This window comes from Lissotriton helveticus, chromosome 12 (genome assembly GCF_964261635.1).
Source record: "Lissotriton helveticus chromosome 12, aLisHel1.1, whole genome shotgun sequence".
Classification (NCBI taxonomy): Eukaryota; Metazoa; Chordata; class Amphibia; order Caudata; family Salamandridae; genus Lissotriton; species Lissotriton helveticus.
In genome coordinates this window covers 636,116,836-636,137,059 of record NC_136073.1, presented here as the reverse complement: position 1 = coordinate 636,137,059, position 20,224 = coordinate 636,116,836, and the positions used below count along the sequence as shown (strand labels likewise).

At 46.1% G+C, this 20,224-nt stretch overlaps 1 protein-coding gene across 4 annotated transcripts in view; it reads right to left on the bottom strand.

Annotated features, from left to right (window-relative positions):
• LOC144798262 (zinc finger protein 713-like) overlaps positions 1-20,224 on the bottom strand; it is a 291,631-nt gene that overhangs the window by 245,274 nt on the left and 26,133 nt on the right. The window contains exon 2 of one of the 4 annotated variants that reach the window (XR_013603492.1): positions 8,180-8,397. The exons of 2 other annotated variants lie outside the window; for them this stretch is intronic. Coding sequence is in view for 1 of the 2 variants with exons in the window: in XM_078669024.1 (XP_078525150.1) it covers positions 19,054-19,149 (96 nt within the window). In the remaining variant the exon portion in view is untranslated. Of the gene's footprint in view, positions 1-8,179; positions 8,398-19,053; positions 19,174-20,224 lie in introns of those variants that run through there. One more of the 4 variants, XM_078669024.1, reaches the window with a different exon arrangement.

The following is a 20,224-nucleotide window of genomic DNA, read 5'->3' as shown; positions in this document are numbered from 1 at the left end:
GCACAAGAAAACTGAAAAACAAGTGCGCAAAAGACGCAAGGACCCCCAAGGCCCCAAAACATTTTAATTTTTTTTTTAATTGAGGGATGCGTGTAGGATACGCATATCCCGTGGAAAAAAAACTAAGCCTGCTTTATTTGAAATTAGCCCCCGGGGGCAATGTATTTAGTTATAGGGGGCCCAGATGGGCCCCCAGCCCCGGGGACCGCCACACCCCGGGGCTTTAATGCTGTATATGCAGGGGCTCAAGGCACCCCCGCAGCCCCGGGGACCGCCACCCCCCGGGACTAATTTTAATAAAAAATTAAATTAAAAGACCTGTGTGGGGGGGCTCAAGCCCCCCCCACACGCCCTGGGGACCGCCACCTCCCCGGGGCACTACATTTTTAAATTGGAGGGGTCCACGGACCCCCCAGCCCCGGGGACCACCACCCCCGGGGCTTTTAAATGTTGGGAGGGAGGCCGCGCGTCCCCCCTCGTGGAGCCTTGTGGTGGCCCAGGAAACCTGCTCTCTCTTCCAAAAACCAAAGACTATTGCTTTTCTACATGGGGAGCAGCACGTTAGCTGCTCCCCATGTAGAAAAGCAATGCTGGCTCCCGCAGGACGCGGGGAGCCAGCAGGGACCGTGGGGGGATTGGGGACCCCCCCCTCGGTCCCCAACAAGAGGCCAGGCCCCGGGGGATGGGGTCCCCGGGGCTAGAAGTGGCCAGGGAGGTGGGCCACGTGGCCCCCCTCCCCAACAAATGTTAAAAAAACAATGAGGCAGAGCCACAGGGGATGGGGACCCCGGGACTAAAAGAAACCTCAGGAGGGGGGCCACGCAGCCCCCTCCCCATTTTTTGTATATTAAAAAAATTAGGGGGCAAGCCCTGGAGGATGGGGTCCCCAGGGCAAAAAAAATAGAAAAAGAAGGGGGGCTACACCCTTCCTAAAAAAAAAAAAAACAACTGCATCTCGCCGGAATGCCCCTTGAATACTGGGGGTCCTTGGGGCCAACTAGCCCACCAGGAACCTCCAGTAAGCGCCAGGGGGCTGCTTTGCAGAGTGGTGTTCTGAGGCCACGCCCCTTTTTACAACACTCTGCAATGCATCTCTGTGGCGCTTACTAGAGGTAGCTGGTGGACTAGTTGCGCCCCAGGCACCCTCAGGATTCAAGGGGAGTTAATCCCCCAACTTGAAACATGCCACGGGGTGTGGTTGCACAGTGGTGAAGGGAGGGGGCGGGGCCTGAGTTCACATGTCTGCAAACACACCCTGTAGCATGGTTTAAGTTGGGGAATTAATTCCTTGTCAATCCTGAGGTTCCCTGGGGGCCAACCAGCCCACCAGGTACCTACAGTAAGAGCCACGGAGCTGCGTTGCAGAGTGTTGTAAAAAGGGGCGTGACCTCTGAACACCTCTCTGCAACGCAGCCCCCTGGCGCATACTGAAGGTACCTGGTGGGCTAGTTGGCCCCCAGGGACCCTCAGGATTGAGGAATTAATTCCCCAACTTAAAACGTGCCACAGGGCCTGTTTGCAGACATGTCACCTCAGGCCACGCCCCTTTCCTTCACCACTGTGCAAACGCGCCCCGTGGCGTGTTTTAAGTTGTGGAATTAATTTTTTACAATACTGATGGTCCCTAAGGGCCAAATAGCCCAGTACTGATCCTGAAAAGTAATTTTAACCGTACTTACAGTAACTTGAATTTACTTCCATAGGCTAACATTGACTGGTTTTGTTTGGAAATTCTTCTAAGTGTGGAGTTGTGGAAATTTAAAATATTCCTCTAAAATCAGCCGAACTATGAATTCCGATTTACTCACCTGTTATCAGGAGAGACCTCAGTGCTGTATCTTTCATGCCAATTACTGATCCTGAAAAGTAATTCTAACTGTACTTACAGTAACTTGAATTTCCTTCCATAGGATAACATTGACTGGTTTCACTTGGAAATTCTTTTAAGTGTGGAGTTTTGGAACTTTAAAATATTCCTATAAAATCAGCCGAACTACGAATTCCGATTTAATCACCTATTATCAGGAGAGACCTCAGTGCTGCATCTTTCAGGCCACTACTGATCCTGAAAAGTAATTCTAACCGTACTTAGATTAACTTGAATTTCCTTCCATAGGATATCATTGCCTGCTATATAATATATATATAAATTAAAAAATATATACAATTTAAAAAAACAAATATTACAATTTCAATATTTTTAAAAAAAAAAATTTCAATTAATATTAAAAATATGTAATGTGATTTAAAAAATAAAATAGCTAAAAATAATAAATAATAATAAGTAGTAAATCAGTATCAAAAAAATAAATATAACAATTAATACATTTAAAAATTGGAATGAGTGGATGTGTATGTAGATTTCGGAATTACTGAATAGGTTGTTCTAACTTGTATTGGTATCTCCACTGTTTTGAAAATTTTTGTTTCTATTTTTCAATGTGTGTATCAAAGGCTATATTAGGGTGAGAGGAGGTCTGCCTCTCTTTCACAAGGATGATGTCATCAGTGATGTCATTTGAGATGTCATCAGTGATGTCATGAGTGATGTCACTGACCATGTCATGAGTGATGTAATATGTGACGTCCTCAGCAGTGGATTGCGGGCGCGCGAGTTATAGTTACCTGAACTAACTATAACCGGGGAATATATATGTGTGTGTATATATATATATATATATATATATATATATATATATATATATATATATATATATATATATATACATATACATATACTCTGAACTGAACAGTGAGGCACAGAAAGCATGGTTCATAAAAGACTGAGGTGTGCGTACATTTCCTTTTTAAGACGTGCGCCATGGGCTGAACTTCGAACCCTGACAATATAGTGTCGACCTGGCCATACAGATAATATTGAATTGCAAAAAGCAAGTGCAGAACACTTACAAAAGATGTATTTTGAAACTAAGCACAAAAACGAATTGTCACCCCTAAGTAAGGTGGATCATTTTTTTTAAGCCAAATATTATGTCTACTTAGGCTTTTGTTTATGGTCTTCGAGCTGATGCTTTACAATGGAATATGTCTTTTTTGCGAATTTACATTTCATGTTGATATTTTTATTGCTGTGAAAATAAACTCCCACTGAAACATAGACAAGTTCATTTTACCCATTAGAAACAAGTAATTATTTAGCATCAACACTTGCTAAGCCTCTAGTTGTTGGGAAAGTCGGTTGGTATTGTAAATTTCAGGAAATTAACTATTACATTTATACTATTGCATTTACTCTTACTATTACATCACGTCACCTATTGTTTTAAAATATGCAATAGAACACTGTAGACATTTCATACAAGAAAACTGCCACTACTATTTAAATTGCAGCCATGAACGATTTCTAAACGAAACATATTTTGTGAAATGACTACTGTACTGAGTTATTTTTCACTGTTTGCTTTTCATGTGTTTACCAGAACCTTCTTCTGCTTGTGGAGTGGTGTGGCTCACTGGTTAGAGGCGGCAGACCCGAGAGCAGAGAACGGCCTGGGACCACGGTTCGATTCCCGACGCGGCAGGGTCTTGGACCAGGATCAGCGGACTCGATAATTCTCGCCTCGGTGCCTACTATAACCAGGGATCACACTCGGCAACTCTGGGCATTAAGCTTGCCTCATCTCCACAACGGCCCCTCACAAACGCCGGGGATGCCTGGTTTCACCTTGGAGACTCCCAGGAGGGACTATCTCTCAGGGAAAGCCAGGACGGGTTCCCCAGCGGTCTATAGCGCTACGAGGCCTGCGATGCGGGTAGCAGTGCGCTTTACAAGACACACAATTTATTTAATTTTTATTCTAGACGTGGGGTTGTCAAATGTGATGTGTTGCCAATTTTAAATTAAAATTGTGAATTCAAACTGGGGTCTCCAAAAAGAACCACTAATGTGCTCCAAAGGGAAGAAATCGCAAAATAATGTATACAAAATAAAAGGGAAGAAAGTCCAGCCTTTCATGCTGCTTTTAACCAAAATAATAAAACAATATTCCTAAACTTTTAGGAATTGAGGCCTTTATTGCACGTGTATACGTTTTGCTGGCATGTGCCATTCCATATTAACTGATAATCATGGTGACACGGCTTTGCAAGAAGGAATGCAGCCCATGGCTGTTCCAGAGCTCTACTCTATTTACAGCCATGTGCATGGACTAATAAACCTTGCCCTGCTATAAATGACACAGCCATTTGTTTCTTAAATTGAAAAGTATAGACAGGACGGCCATTGTTGAAAATATGAAGCTCCCTAATAAACAGGAAGCTACGTTCTGCTGTTGATGAGTGGCTATAAGGTTTTTCTTTTTCATTACATGACCTGTTGGGAAGACATTGCTATGGGCAGAGTGTCTCTTTAATAGGATGTGAAGGAAGTAACCCGTTTAGGGCCACCCGGGTCACTAATGACCACCTCTCAGCCTTCCGCACTAAATGAGTCGGTCAGACAGTAGAGAATACAAACCAATAACTGTTTATTAATATACACACAGAGCAGAGCCTCATCTGTCCAGATGCTGAGAGTGCTGCAGAGGGAACTGAAATCAACAAGCAAAAATATACATTATGTAAGTTTCGTAACCGGGCGACCACAGAGGAATTTTCCCGGTCTGGTGCAGTTAAACAGTGTAATAGAGAAGGAACGGTTTTAGCGCTCGTATCTTTCACAAAGTATTATAGTCCAAGGTCATTCCATCTAGAGCTCGCCAACAGACAAGGGGGAGAGGGCCTCTATCTAGTGAGAAAGCTATGTGCTAACATGAACAGTATGCTTAGTACTAAAACAGGACAGAAAGGAAGAAACAAAACTTACATTGGAGCATTTTGCAGAATTGAACTGGATCAGTTACGAACAGCCTAAAATGGCGCCCAAATAGAAAATGGCGCTGCGAAATCTAACTGACATGGAACACTGCAAAGGCATAAACAATTTCTATTCTAACAGACCCTCCTTTTAGCATGTACTAAAATATTTACTAACGGCAACAAGAGGAAACAAAACAGTAATGAAATATTTCATTAATAAACAGTTATGAGCACTCCATACTACCAACATCAGTAAGTGAAACAGTAAGGAGGGAAGAATTCTCAAAAAAACCTTCATCGATGTTCATCATGCCCTCAATATCCTTTTGGCAGCATTGGCATCATGAATCGATCCTTTCCTTTTAGGGTTGAGAGTAGTGGTGCAATAAGAGCAGCAGAAGGGAAGGCACTGAATAAGAGCACAGCAGAGCACCAATATCACAATCAGATAAATCACTTTTTCAAGAATCCAGCCCCAGCTGCCAAAGAGAGACCAACTCCAATTGCCACTTTTCATTCCTTCGACATTTTCAAGAATATCTAAAATATGTTTGGTAATATTATTTTCCATATTCTTGATCCAAACCACACATTGATCGCCCACTACTGCGCATACACCACCACTTTTAGCAAGAATAAAATCAACTGCATTTCTGGTCTGTTACAAATATATTGCATACTCTCCAAATGAGTGGTGATGTCACATAAAGTTGCTACTGTGGTATTAGATGAAATTTGCAGCCTGCATCCGAAATACTCTCTAGCTTTCTCAGCCCTAGCCATAGATGTACCACCCAAAGTGAAAATGGAAAAAATTATGTATCCAAAAGTGATGCCATTACTATAATTTTTAACCGCTATGTTGGTCACTCCCTAACAGAATTCTTTTGTTAGAGTCCTTTAAACCCATCGGATGTTGGGCTTAGGATATATACAGGTTACACCCATGGGTAACACCATTCCAAGAGCTACATCATCTGCACCATTATGGGCATTAGAATATGTCCCATTAGGCAAAAAGAAAAACCCCGGGTGTGCATAAACCGGTCCCTCATAATCCACTGCTGCATACCTGGAGTTCATTCCAAAAGTACTTGGATCCTCGTCATTCACCAAAGGGATCGTATTTTTATACAGCACTATTCCTGAACAATTTATATACAGTGAAGTGTCAGTACTATTCACGATGGGGCAACAAGCAGGATAATAACTTGATGCCGGGTAACTATCAATTCCTTGTAATGCCGACACACCAATGTAACATTTTGTTTTTCCATATAGAAATTGTTGCAGTATGTATTGTTATCACAACTTGGATAACCCATTCCTAGAGGCTTTATATGGTATAAACATGGTCCTGGGTAACCAAAACCAAATACTTCTTTCAATTCCATAAATTGGGGTGACCGAGTATAAGTATAATTCACAAGTGGCAATGAGTATGCAGTCCACAGACTAGTAACAGATTGAGTGAGGTAATAAGCTGTCCATTCTCTAAAATATTTCTTATGTGTCTCCAAAAATACATTACTCTGGGTTGTTCTTTAGTTTCTTTTCTGGGAGATAATCTTACCCTTACTATGTGAAGGTACACTTTGATCATTTTCCAAAACCCATGACACCCCACACAATATTAGTATCAATAAAACCAAAAGAACAGCACATATGATTTTGTTTTTCTGTGTCCACAACATATTATGCTGTGCAACAAGAACAATTGGCTGCTCTTCGTCAGCAACCTTTCTACCAAAAGGATGCATTAATGAATTGCAAAGAGGCAAAAATGCAAAGAAAATTTACAAGTTCCCGATGTCCATCAGAGCCTCACTGGTACAGGCTCTTTTCATCCATCAATAAGTTGGCCCTCTTGAGCACCAGTGGAGGAGCTTGCTCTGTCCTAAGCTCTTTTAATCTATCCTTCGTTGATAAAGATGCTATACCTTCGAGGTATACTTCTGGTCTCCCTAGCTGATGTTCAGAAAATAAAAGCAAAGTGAGTACAAAATCCTCCACTAATTTTCAATGTATTCCCTTTGTACTCAGTACTACCTCAGTACTACCTATCTGGTACGGTCCATCCTAAATCTTTCTTCTGGACTCAGTATCCCTCAGCCTAGGGCGCAAATTGTACCTGGTAGCACCAGGAACAGTGCGAGCAACAAACAAAGGCTCCTGCATAACTCGAATTTCTGGGGGAACAGCCTCATTCAAAACATCATAGTTTTCCTTATATGTCTGTGTCCAGATCGACTGGGTGTCCCTGAAGGGAAAAAACCTGGGCACCTGCTCGCACTCTGTATAGCCCATGCCCTCTTTCACCCACTGGACATATGGCAACGGCAAAAGAATCCTTCGACAATGCGTAGCATGTACCCAGTTCTTTCGCCCAGCAACCTTTACAGCCATCCATGTCACCAACAGAACTTGCTCAGAACTAGGGGTGGGAGGAATTTGCGTGGTCGCGCTTCGCAAAGTTCTGCAAAATGGTAAATAACTCCATGAGCACGCGGAAATCCGCGAGCTCGCGGAATTGCTGTGCCACCAGAATAATTGTTGTCTCCAGCAGTGACCATGTGTGTCTGTAACTTTGCCACTGCGCCGAAAGGCGCTCGCTGGGGACCCTTGAGTGAGCTGTCCATCATAGTGGGTAAAGGCAAGGAAGACGTTGCATACCGTAGTGTTTGTGGAGGGTGGGGCTTCTATGTGAGATACCATGCCTCTTGTTTATAAAGCGTCAGAGACCGATCAGACTAGCAGAGGAGGAGAAAGAACCTCCTGGTCACAAGAACTACACGGGGATTGCGCTCGAGAAAGTCATGGATGCAAAGACCTCCGTCAAGGATCACAACTAATTTTTGATGTTAGATATAGGGAGAAAGCACACCTGCCCAGCCTCAACCGTGCTCACAAATATTTTGGGCTGATTAATACGTTACTGAATTTGAGCCTCAGGCACCTGCTTTATCTGTATTCTGTAAGTGCTTCCTGTTGAGGTTTAATTTTTGTGACATGAGCGACGTGCCAGAATGAATCCTGCCCAGCAGCACATAAAAGAAGATGCCACTGTTTTGTGCAATACCTCTACTTAACTGGAGTACTACTGGCTAATCAGTAAGTGCTACCTCGTTGGGTAAATGTATAGTGCCTTTCCTACACTACAGCAGCGTAAATGGCCAGAAGATTTGTCTCCAGTGACCATGAGCCTCAGGCACCTGCTTTATCTGTAAGTGCTTCCTGTTGAGGTTTAATTTTTGTGACAGGAGCGACGTGCCAGAATGAATCCTGCCCAGCAGCACATTGATCCAAAGAAGATGCCACAGTTTTGTGCAATACCTCTACTCAGTCAAGTCAATATACTCACCATCCATGCCCACAAATTCCGTTCTGCTTTGGATCGTGGAATTGCCGAATTTTTGCAAATTCTGTGAGCGAAACGGAATTTGCCGCCCACACCTAATCAGAACCCTTCCAGCGCGGTTCCAGACTTTTCTTCCGCTGGAAATTTCTGATAAGCACGAAGTCCCTGGGCTGAATGTTGTGGCAGGGTTCCTCTGGTACAGAAGGTAGAGACTCCCATATCTGTTGGTGAATAGAATGCAAACTTTCTGTTAACTGGCCAAGGTAATCAAGCAACAGAGGATATTCAATATCTGAATACTTGGGGGCGTGGCTCCGCGCTGAAGCGAGATGGCCGCGTAAAGGAGTAGCTCCTTCTCACCCGGCCCCAAACCATATCATCCGCCCCACATATCCAACCCCCGAACTCGGGGACAGCTGCCCTATGTGTACCGGACTCGACCTAGCCAGTTGCTGAATCCGCAGAGACAACGCGGAGTGAGTGGAAGGCTCTGGTATACTGCGACCTCCCCGGAGTGACAGACCGGGTCCTGTAGTGCCAGCGGAGCCCGAGGAGGGCGGGTGTGCGTGCGGCTAGCACATTCCGCAACGTCAGGGACTGAGGCCTGGTCCTGGGGCAGTGGCACGGCGGCTGCGCCTTCCCCTGCAGAGATCCTGGGGCCCTTGGAACAGCGGGCCCCCCGTACCTGAATACAGCAGTGGGACCCATCAACCGTCCCTGACCGGCGGCGCAGCCTGCCCCGTCCAACCAACAGCGCTGGCTGCCCCTGGCTGGACAGAGGGGTGCCGCCCCTGGGGCCGACGCCACAGAGAGTCCACCAACCCTGAAGTACTGCTCGAGGCGGCGAGTGCATACCTTTGGCGGTGCAGGCAGTTCTCCTGGAGTGGCGGAGGGCGCAGACAGTATACAGGCCGCTGCCCTTGGCGGCATCCGACTGGTCACGGCGAGTGAAGGGGATCTGGCCCGGTGGGGCGCCAGACTTCCTGTGACCGAGTGTTGTCCATACGGGTGTAGGATAAGAGTGGCTGACGTGGTGAGGGTTGGGCTTGCTGTCTATGTGCCCCTCACGAAGGCAAATTGTGCCCGCATGACCTGAGACACCACTGTGAGACTTCACGCTACAGTTGCTGTGGGCTGGGAGTGGAAGGCCCCCACATCGAGGGATGACATCCCCCGCGTGGGCGAAAGGCTGCGGTGGTGCAGACTTTAGCTCCTTGTGGCCACCGGGCCTGTCGCAGTATAGAGGCGAGAGACCGTGTGCCACATATTCTCCGGTCTACTACCCTGGGAGTGACGATCAATCGGGTGCCATCTGAGGCTACACGAGCCTGGGACTTGACCAGTGAGACCTGGAAACAGATAAGGGGGTGAGGAGTGCCGGACTCGTAGACAGAATGAGTGGAAAAGGCACCAAACAGACGCAACAGAGCAGGTTGGACAAATACGCCTTCCCAAAGCTGGCTGTTCCCGAACCCTTCTCTCAGGAGGTGCTGACTGGGGGATCAGAGAGCGGCCCCCCCGAGCTCACCTTGAAGAATGTCATGGATGCGATAGCCGAAGTGAGAATGTCTATGGAACAGAGAACAGATGCGATCACAGTGGAAATGACTCATCAGGGCAGACCTTACCAAAATGAGGGAGAAGGTCCAACAACTTCAAGTGACCTCGACTAGCCTGGTTGAAGATGTCTCGCAGCTCCAAACCAAAATCCAAGAACTGAAAACCTTCAGGAAATATGCAGAGGACAAGCTAGATGATTATGAGGGACGCTCTAGGCATAACAACGTGCGGATTATTGGAGTGCCAGAGAAAGTGGAGGGGCAGGCACCTGACCTATTTGTCGAGGACCTCATACTTAATCATTTACGCCCCTAGGGACTATCAAAGTTCTTTGTGGTGGAGCGGGCCAATTGGGTCCCAGGGGGCGTCAGAGACCTGGGGCCCCTGCCCGTCCCTCGCTGGCCACATTGCTTAATTTTCGTGACCGGGATATAATCCTACAGAGCACTAGGGTGGCACCACCACTTAAATACGAAAGCGCATTTATCTCTTTCTTCCCGGAGTTTACTCAGGCCATGCAGAAACTGAGACAAGCCTTCCTTGCTGTTAAAAAAAGACTCAGAGATGAAGGCCTGAAGTATGCCACGCTTTTCCAGGCTCGGTTGTGGGCTGAGGCAGATGGAAAGACCTAGTTTTTCAATCGCTCTTGAGGATGTGGCAGATTGTCTGGAGGGATGGAGAGATGCGGAGGAACATAATGCCTGCTGAACCTAAACTGATATGGAACCTTTAATGCAATCTAACTGGAGGGTTTTAAGTGATTAGGAAGTGGTGGTGCTCAGCAAATTAGCGTGGGTAATAGGAAAATAAAGTAAATACTGTGCTGACCAGGTAGGAAAGACTCCTCTAATCCCTATATATGTGCAGGACAGCTCCCACACCAAACTAGTATATCTGAATCGTGGGCACACGAACACAAGTGTATATATGAAATTTCATAAACATCAGTCCATTTGAAAAATATCCCATTAGAGTCCATAGAAGAATATTTTTTTGTTTCTTGTATTCATTCACCATTTGCGAACTGCAGCACAGCGTTTTCCCATGGCTTGCATAAGTTCTGTTCCCGTGTGAGCTCACACCAGAACAGAACTTACGCAAGCCAATGGAAAACGCTGTGCTGCAGAATGCAAATGGTGAACTACCGGACACACACCTGTGTCTTTACTCGTACCTTCTAATATCCAAAATACACACAATAAGAATCGATACCGTCTCTGGGAACTCCCTCACCTGGCAGTTTCAGACCTGCCGGGCTAGAAAAAACCCCGGCATCTCGAATACACGGTTGCTTCTACCAAAAATACCAATGTCTGAATACTTGAAACACCACAATAAATAATACCCGCACACTATACTCTCCAGCCGGGTTGAAAGTTTCACCGGCCTTGGGCCCTGAAGAAGTCGTGGGAGTATCCTCCTTGACGAAACACGTGTTGGCTGGTTGCTTTTCAGCAAGATATGAATACAAGAAACAAGAAACTATTCTTCTATGGACTCTAATGGGATATTTTTCAAATGGACTTAAGTTTATGAAATTTCATATATACACTTGTGTAGGTGTGCCCAGGATTCAGATATACTGATATGGAACCGTGACCATGGGACAGGCTTGACCGGATGAACTTGTGTACCAGCTTTGCCCTGTGTCCAGTGCTGAACGGAGAGAGATATGTGGGTGGTACTGACTGCCCAGAGGTACATTGGCTGGCCAAGGCATATCATGTCTTTCTGACCTCAGAGACAAGGGCGACTGTCCCGCACAGGGAATAACTCTGGTTTGTTTTGAGAATGTTGGTTGGGAGGGGGGAGGGAGCGTCTTTCCCCACATTTAGCTACTTTTAGTGTTCAGGTTGGGCGACAGGTGTTCTGCAAAGTTGATCTCATGGGTAGTTTTAGACCCAGAGTGCAGGGGAGCAGGGAGGGGGGTGGTTGGAGTTGGGGTTGGGGGGGATTAGTTTGGTAAGGTTCAATCTGCAGCACCAAATATGAGGGCGTTGGAAAGACAAGACCACACTTGACAGTTTGTATGGATACGCAGTGGGATAAAAGTTTTACATAATTGAGCTGGAACGTTAATGGGCTTGGTGATAAGGTGAAGCGCACCTTAGTCCTCTAGTACCTCAAGAGCCATTCCCCAGAGGCGGTATTCCTCCAGGAGACACACCTGGTTGGTAATACATGTAAAGCGCTTAATAGATGGGGATATAGGCTGGTAGCCCACTCTTGTTTCACTTCAGGGTCCAGGGGGTGAGTATCCTGATAAAAACTCCTTTCACTTCTCTATGCAGTCAACGCGCGTTGTTGAATGGGGCAGATACACCGCAGGTACGGGGCAGTGGGAGGGAAACACACTTACCTTAATGTCGGTTTATGTCTGTCGGTTTATGTCCCGCCCGGATTGCAGAACGAAACCTTCACTGATCTGGGGACCCAGCTGCTCTCACTTCCTGAGGTTCTTTTAGTAGTGGGAGGGGATTTCAATGCGGTTGCCTCTGGCTCCCTTGACCGTCACCCCCTAGCAAAATCGTCCCCTCGTCCCGCTGGCTCCCAGACTTCCTGGAGGCCCTCGGCCTCTCGGATGTGTGGAGGGCACTTCATCCCAGTAGCATCCAACATACTTATTTCTCGGGGGCTCATCACAGCTTCTCTCGCATTGACTTCCTCCTAACCCCAGCGCCTCAAACAACGCACATTCACGAGATTCGACATATGGCGCAGGTATTTATGACCACTCCCTGGTATGGGCTCGATTGGTCCTGGGAGACACATGGGTGGGTACGATCGCGCCCATCAGCCCCTGGTTCCTCCGCAACCCCCTGGTCCACCAAGGGCTCCTGCTTGCCATTGATCACTATTTTCAGGAGAACCAGGGCTCGGTCAACTCCCCCCAAATATTGTGGGAGGCTTTCAAATCAGTAATTAGGGGGCAGGCTCTCTCGCTGATCGCAGGAGTTAAAAAGAAAAACAAAAAGATCTTGAAAATATAGATGGCGAGATCCTCCATCCTGAAGACTGTCCTGTCGAGGAACTGTGTCCAAAAACAATTCACCTTCTACAACTGAAGAGAGACGAATATAAAAGTATTGCCACTGACAGGGCTAGGACTTTGGGGAGCGAGAGAGATGGTAGGGTGTATGAGTGTGGTGATAAAGCTGGTAAGCTCCTGGCCTGCTGGACAGGAAGGAACGGGCAAACAGGCTCATCCCAGAGTTGACAGATGAGGTGGGCAGAGTAATCACAGAGCCTCTTGAAATCGTGCATGAGTTTGCCACGCAACACAACCAGGTTCATCCTTCCTCGAGGAGGACTCTGAAGACGTCCTTCGAGATATCCGTATTCCCACCCTCTTGGAAGAGGACAAAAGCTTCTTAGATAGCGACATCACCAATGCTGAAATATGCCAGACAATCAGGTGCCTCTGCTCGGGAAAAGCGCTCGGGCCCAATGGATTGCCCATTGAGCTCTACATACTGCGTCCTGATAAAATTGCCCCATATCTCTGCGCCATGTTTGAGGAGAGCAGGAGTGTGGGAATTCTCCCTCTGGACCAGCGCCTGGCGTCACTGGTTGTGATCCATAAGGAAGGGAAACCCAGGAACAAGTGCACCTCCTACAGACCCATCACCCTGCTCAACGCAGAACCTAAAATCCTTGCCAAACGCTTGGCCACTCGGTTGTCTCGGGTGATAAACACCCTGGCTCACCTGGACCACTCGGGCTTTATGCCCCAACGTAACACGGCCCTTAATCTGCGAAGGGTTAATGGAGTTCTGGGGAAGGTTTATACTATCAAGGAGTCAGCCGTAATTGTGTCCCTAGACGCCTCAATGGCATTCAACACCCTCGAATGGCCAAACCTCCTAGCTGTTCCTGCCAAAATGGGGTTTGCGCCTGCTTTTATAGCATGGGTTAGGATCCTCTACTCGGAACCACTGGCCCAAGTGGTAGTCAATAACAAGAGATTGGACACATTCCAACGGAGTCAGGGGACCCGACAGGGGTGTCCGCTATCACCCCTGCTATTTGCCCTCACGCTGGAACCATTGGTGGCCTGGATCCGCTATAGTCCGGTTATTCATGGACTGCGGTGGTCGGCAGACTGGGAGGATCGCATCTTGCTTTATGCGGACGACGTACTCCTTTTCCTAGCCTCCTCCAAAATGTCTCTAAGCTGCGTATTGGATACTTTTACAACATTCGGCAGATATTCTGGTTACTGATCAATTGGAACAAGTCTTGCTGTAGCGGATCAATAAACTCAAGGGCCAGACCAGGTCTGTGAAATGAGGGTTTTATTTTATTGTACACCTTCCTCCATCGGGAAGCCAGTATTCCAATGGGGAATGTTAGGAGATAATTATTTCTTATCCACGCCTCGAACGGAGTCCTGAGCTCTCTGCGCCTTCTCCAGGTACTGCTCAGGAGTCCCCGGGTACGGTGATCCAAGATGTTCGGCATAAAAAGAAAGAGGGGAGAGGATGTAAGGGTGGTGAACACAGAAATGAGGGAGGGGACTGAGGGTTCACCCAAAACCGTGTTGCACGTCTAGTAATAAAGTGATAGTGCACGGGTACGGGGTACGAGCAGGGGAATAGAGAAGACTTCACGCCCTATTTGTCCATCTTTTCCCTTCTCCTGATCCAGCCCGCAAAGCGGTCTCGTACCTGTGAAAGTGTGGTTGGGTGCAGCATGGGGATGGTAGCCTCCTTGCTTTCCTGGGATCCTCGTCCGGTCTTTGACTGTCTCCAGGCCCGGTTCCTCGTTAGGGGTTGGTGCGTCTCTCCTTCGATCTGCGTTTTCCAGTCCTCAGGTTTCTCTCCCTCCGGTGATTGTACAAACCGTCTTCAAGGGTCTGCTCGCTCTTATTGGCCAAGGGAGAGTGACGTCGCTACTAGGGGGCGGGTCTTCCAGCGAAGCATTCCAATTAATGGAGTCACACTCGTTTCCAGTGTCCGCGTCCAACGGGTTACTCGAGGGCCCGATCCATTCGTCCTGCTATGGGGAGATAAGAGGGCTATTGGAAGAGGTCACACACCACCAGTCCTCCTCTGGTCTTGTATTACCCTGTGTGCGAGCGGCCTCGTGACACACCTCCACCACCGGATTCTCCCTATCGGGGAGAGGGAACACCCTGGAAAGGTAGTCTGCACTCCCATTGTCTGAGCCCTTTCGGTGTTTAACCACAAATGAGTATGGTTGTAATGACAAAAACCAACGCAAGACTCTGGGGTTGTTAGTCATATTTCTACTCATCAACTGGAGAGGGGCATGATCAGTGTACAAGGTGAAGGGGTGTCCCTCTAGATAATATCTGAGCTTCTCTATCGCCCACTTTACTGCCAGACATTCTTTTTCAATGGTAGGGTATCTCATTTCCTGGGCAAATAGCTTGCAATCAGTTTGCTACTGGTCAGTGAGGCTGCCTGCCAAGGCTACACCATCTACTGAACCATCATCAGGGTTCTGTGAGAGCAGGACAGGGAGTGGATCACTCTCTTCCTTCTGTCCCTCATCAGTAGCCGAGAGCAAGCCCATGTCTGCCTAGTCAACATATGGTTTGAGCCTGTTGACATGGAGCACCCTATGAGGGCTCTTAGGAGTTCCAAGGTCTACCAGGTAGGTAACCTCTCCCTTCTGCTCAATTATAGTATGAAGGCCACTCCACTTGTCTTGGAGGGCTGCTGGGGCCACAGGCTCCAACACCCATACTTTCTGCCCTGGTTGGTAAACAGTCATCACAGCTTTTTGGTCATGCCAGGCCTTCTGTAATTCCGGGCTAGCCTCAAGGTTTTTAGTTGCCTTCTTCATGTACTCAGCCATCCTGGAGGGGAGACCAAGTACATAGTCCACAATATCCTGTTTAGGAGGTTTGAGAGGTAACTCCCATCCCTCCTTCACTAGACACAATGGACCCCTAACTGGATGTCCAAACAGAAGTTCAAATGGGCTGTAACCAACCCCCTTCCGGGGAACCTCTCTGTAGGCAAATAGAAGGCAGGGCAAAAGTGTGTCCCATCTGCGCCTAAGCTTTTCTGGGAGACCTTTGATCATGCCCTTGAGGATTTTGTTGAACCTTTCAACTAACCCATTGCATTGTGGGTGATAAGGGGTGGTACATTTATATAATTTACTCCACACTCCTTCGACATAGCAGTCAAGTAACTAGACATGAAGTTTGCATCTCTGTCTGATACCACCTCCTTAGGGAAACCCACTCTGGAAAATATTCCCAGGAGGGCCCTTGCCACCACAGGTGCTGTGGTGGCCCTAAGGGAAATTGCTTCAGGGTACCTAGTGGCATGGTCTACCACCACCAGGATAAATCTGTGCCCAGATGCTGTCTGATGATCCATGGGACCAACTATATCCTAATCCCAACCCTCTCAAAGGGAACCCCCACCACAGATAGGGGTATCGGGGGGGTGTTGTATCACCTGCCTTGCCACTTGCTTGACAGGTGACACAGGAGCGACAAAACTCCTTTGTGTCTTCAGGCATGTGAGGCCAATGAAAGTGAGGGACAAGCCTGCCCCAAGTCTAGTTTTGGCCTAGGTGACCTGCTAAAGGGATGTCATGTGCTAGTGTCAATAGGAAGCCCCTAAACTTCAGAGGTATAACCAACCTCCTGGTGGCACCAGGTTTGGGGTCTCTACTCTCTGAGTAAAGGAGTCCATCATCCCAATAGATCCTATGGGACCCACTAGTTCTTCCAGCAGCCTCAGCAACAGCTTGTTGTCTGAGGGGTTCAAGAGAGGGGCAGCTCAGCTGCTCCTGACTCAGATCTGCCCTGGAAGGTCACCCTGTCCCCAAGAACTCAACCTGATCAGGTTCAAGTTCATCTGGGACAGTTCCTTCTTCAGGCCTGGGATCCTCTCCCTCAAGAGACTGATTTGTACTCTGAGCCAGCGAGGAAGGCACTGCCTTACCCCTGGTGCTCCTCCTCTTGGAAGTACCTTTCTTAAACAAAGAGAGTGGACAGCTCATCTCAGAAAATAAAAGGCGTTTTTTCAACAGGGGCATCAGAGTAACACTTCCAGAATATGATGGATATATGCATGTGTTAGAATTAAGCTTTTCACAAAACTCACAGCAAAACTCAAAAACATCTCAATGAACATGTCAATATTAATTGGGGGAAGGACCCAGAAATTGTGAATACTATAAAAAAAATGTCTACATAACAATAAAGTGCAATTCTCTAAATAAACAGTAGAAGAAAGAGGACTGGACATGGTTACCTGCTGCAATAAATTGTCATTCTTGAGAAGGGATTAAACTTGAGTAACTAATCATTCACACGTGCAATTATATATAAAGCTGTAAAGTTGTTACCAGGTAGACATTTTCTTCTATTGGTCAAATAAGCAATTTTCACAAATAAAGAGCAGGCCTGTAAAACATGATTATTCGTAATATGTATGTTGAACTTACTTTTACAGGAAAAATGGGAATTGCTCGTACTTTACCTAGTATACTGTGTAATCTGAGAGCAGAATAGAGATACAGCTTGTGGATTTTAAGCGGGACATTAATTCAAATGTGCTCATAAAAGATGATAATGTGGAATGGCTTAAGGAGAATGATAGGGTTGTCGGCAGGTAATGGACTCCAAGACAAAGAACACCGCTGAGCTTTGCAGCTCACCTGGAGGCAGAGTCCTTGTTTCTAGAGTCATGAGAGGCACTTGCATCTCCCGCAGCATGGGGCACATTGTCTGCTGGTAAGGACTCCAATGTTCAGAGCCCTGCTGGGCTTTGCATCATTCCTGGAGGCAGGGCCCTTGCTCCTAGTGGTGTGAGAGGTGCCTGCATATCTGGCAGTGCACAGACTTATGTTGACACATTTTCGCTTTGAGTTGGTTCATCTTTTGGTGACCTTTCCAAACATGTTCCTGGATGAGAGAGGCACCAGGCTGCCCATGTGAAGGCATTTGAACTCAATCAAGGCTCCATCTTTTTTGGCTCTGTAAGTATTATAAAGCTTCAAGGAGATTTTATTCTAGACCGCTACTAAATAATACACACTTGAGGAACTGCAAGCCAGCACCTTTATACCTACAGCAACTAGACTCTGTTGAGATATGTCTCGCAGATGTAGTGTTTATGATTTGTGATATAAAGATTAGGAAACGTATGTGCTTATACTGCTCCCTTTTTTATCACTTTTAAGGCATTACTTAATTATTTATGTCTGATGCAGTTGGATATGTTGTTTATAGATGGTTTATATATTTGATTGTTCTTATGAAACCATAATAAAGAGTGTTTGAATTGAACTGCACGCACCCATTTTCCTAAAAATATAGCACTAATTTATAACCATTTGAGAAATGAAGCACTATTACAGGTAAGGATATCAATGGACATATAACCTCTTAAAAAAGATGAAGAGCAAAATTAGGAACATGAGTACCCTGAATACTTGAACTCAATTACATAATTACTCAATTACATAAGGAGGACATAATAGCAGCAATTTGCAAATAAGGAACTGCATTCAGACATGGCCATTTTTTAATTCGTCTTTCCTGGACAATTAAAAACTGTCCTTCTTCCTGGACATAGAGCAAATGGGCCTAGAACAGAGATCGGGCATATTAAAGAAATTAGGACCTAAAGAACAAATTTAATAACGCATCGAGTAAAAACATATATAAACATTACAATTTTGAAAAACCTAAATAACTTCAATAAGAGTTACATATAGAAAGAAACTCTGAGAAGAAGCTGCAAGCGGGAGGAGCGAAACTAGATTCCTTTAAATGAAGCATCTAGATTTACAGACACATGAAAGGTTTGAATAATGGTAAACCAAACATTATCAGAAGGAAAGAAATGTGAGAAGAGATGCGTAACCCTTGTAGAATATCAATCAATACAAAAAATTATATCTGACAGAAACTCCATCAGTGCATGCTTTTGTGAAAAGTATGAATGTCTTAAGAGAAGTGTGTGTGGCTCATTAAACCATCAGTAGTAATGACGCACTGAGCCCAAATGGAATACTTGCAACAGTGTTTAAGCTACTAACTCACTACAGACACAGATTTTTCTCCCATTATACAGGTACTGTACAAACACAGTAGTCGTCTAAGACGGAAGCAAGCAGAGCGGGTAGCGCTTTCCTTAAGCTTTGAACTAACTCTGTTGCCAGAACCAATTAAATTTTAAAATCGTGATTACAACGTTTTACCACTGTATTGTTTTAACCTTGCACATGCCAGCATAATTGACTGGAAATTGTACTTTGCTTAGCCGTCTGTAACCGATAGCCTCCTTTTGCACAATTGATTGAAAAATTGTACTATCTTTTACCTGACACCCAATTCCCTGTTCCGCCGCGGGAAGTCCCGTTTGAAATGGAGGGATAACCGGGCTGTTCAAAAACCTATCAGGCCACATAGCCGCCATCTTAGGTGTGGTGGGACTGGTGGGACGCGCTCTAGCAGTCGCGACTTCCGGGCTACGAGCCTATTTAGACAGGACTCGGCCGGAGGCTCAGCACTAAGACGGAAGCAAGCAGAGCGGGTAGCGCTTTCCTTAAGCTTTGAACTAACTCTGTTGCCAGAACAAATTACATTTTAAAATCGTGATTACAACGTTTTACCACTGTATTGTTTTAACCTTGCACATGCCAGCATAATTGACTGGAAATTGTACTTTGCTTAGCCGTCTGTAACCGATAGCCTCCTTTTGCACAATTGATTGAAAAATTGTACTATCTTTTACCTGACACCCAATTCCCTGTTCTGCCGCGGGAAGTCCCGTTTGAAGCGGAGGGATAACTGGGCTGTTCAAAAACCTATCAGAATAAACAGAATGGAATCCACTCAAGGTGGTGGTGGTCCCTAAAGTGATGGGGAACACACAGTGTTGTTTAAATGCCCCTCACACACCAACAGGCCCCTTGGTGTCATGGTGTCATGCTTCATCATCGGGGCCTTCGCACCCCTCTAATGCCTTTTTTACAGGGTTTCTTGAACCTCATTTTGGGTTCTACCTATCACCCGTACGTACTAAGAGAAACTGTTTTTTCCTTAGTTCTTGAACTTTAGATCAATGTGTTTATTGTGTCTTCTTTTTACAGGTTTTCTTCAACGCCAATTGGGCGCAACTGAACTCACCTACACATAAACATTGTTAGGTACATTACACATTGTTGTAATTTCTTTTTAAACACTTTTACATCTGCATGTGAGTAAGGTGAGGATATGTGCTTATCCTTGTCCTGAAGAAGGAGCCCCTGCGCTCCGAAACATGTTGACACTCTGAAATGGTTGTAATACCCTAACACGTATACTTACAACCCCACTCTGCACCTTTTTAATAATACCAGCCGAGGACTTAATAAAATACATTTTTCCCTACGTGCCAGGTATTTTTTAAGTAATTCACTTTCACCTCACCTCACTCACTTTTTCCTTTAGTAACACACCCCCTCACATAGTTCACTACTTAGTGCTCCTACGTAGTCGTGAATCGTAGC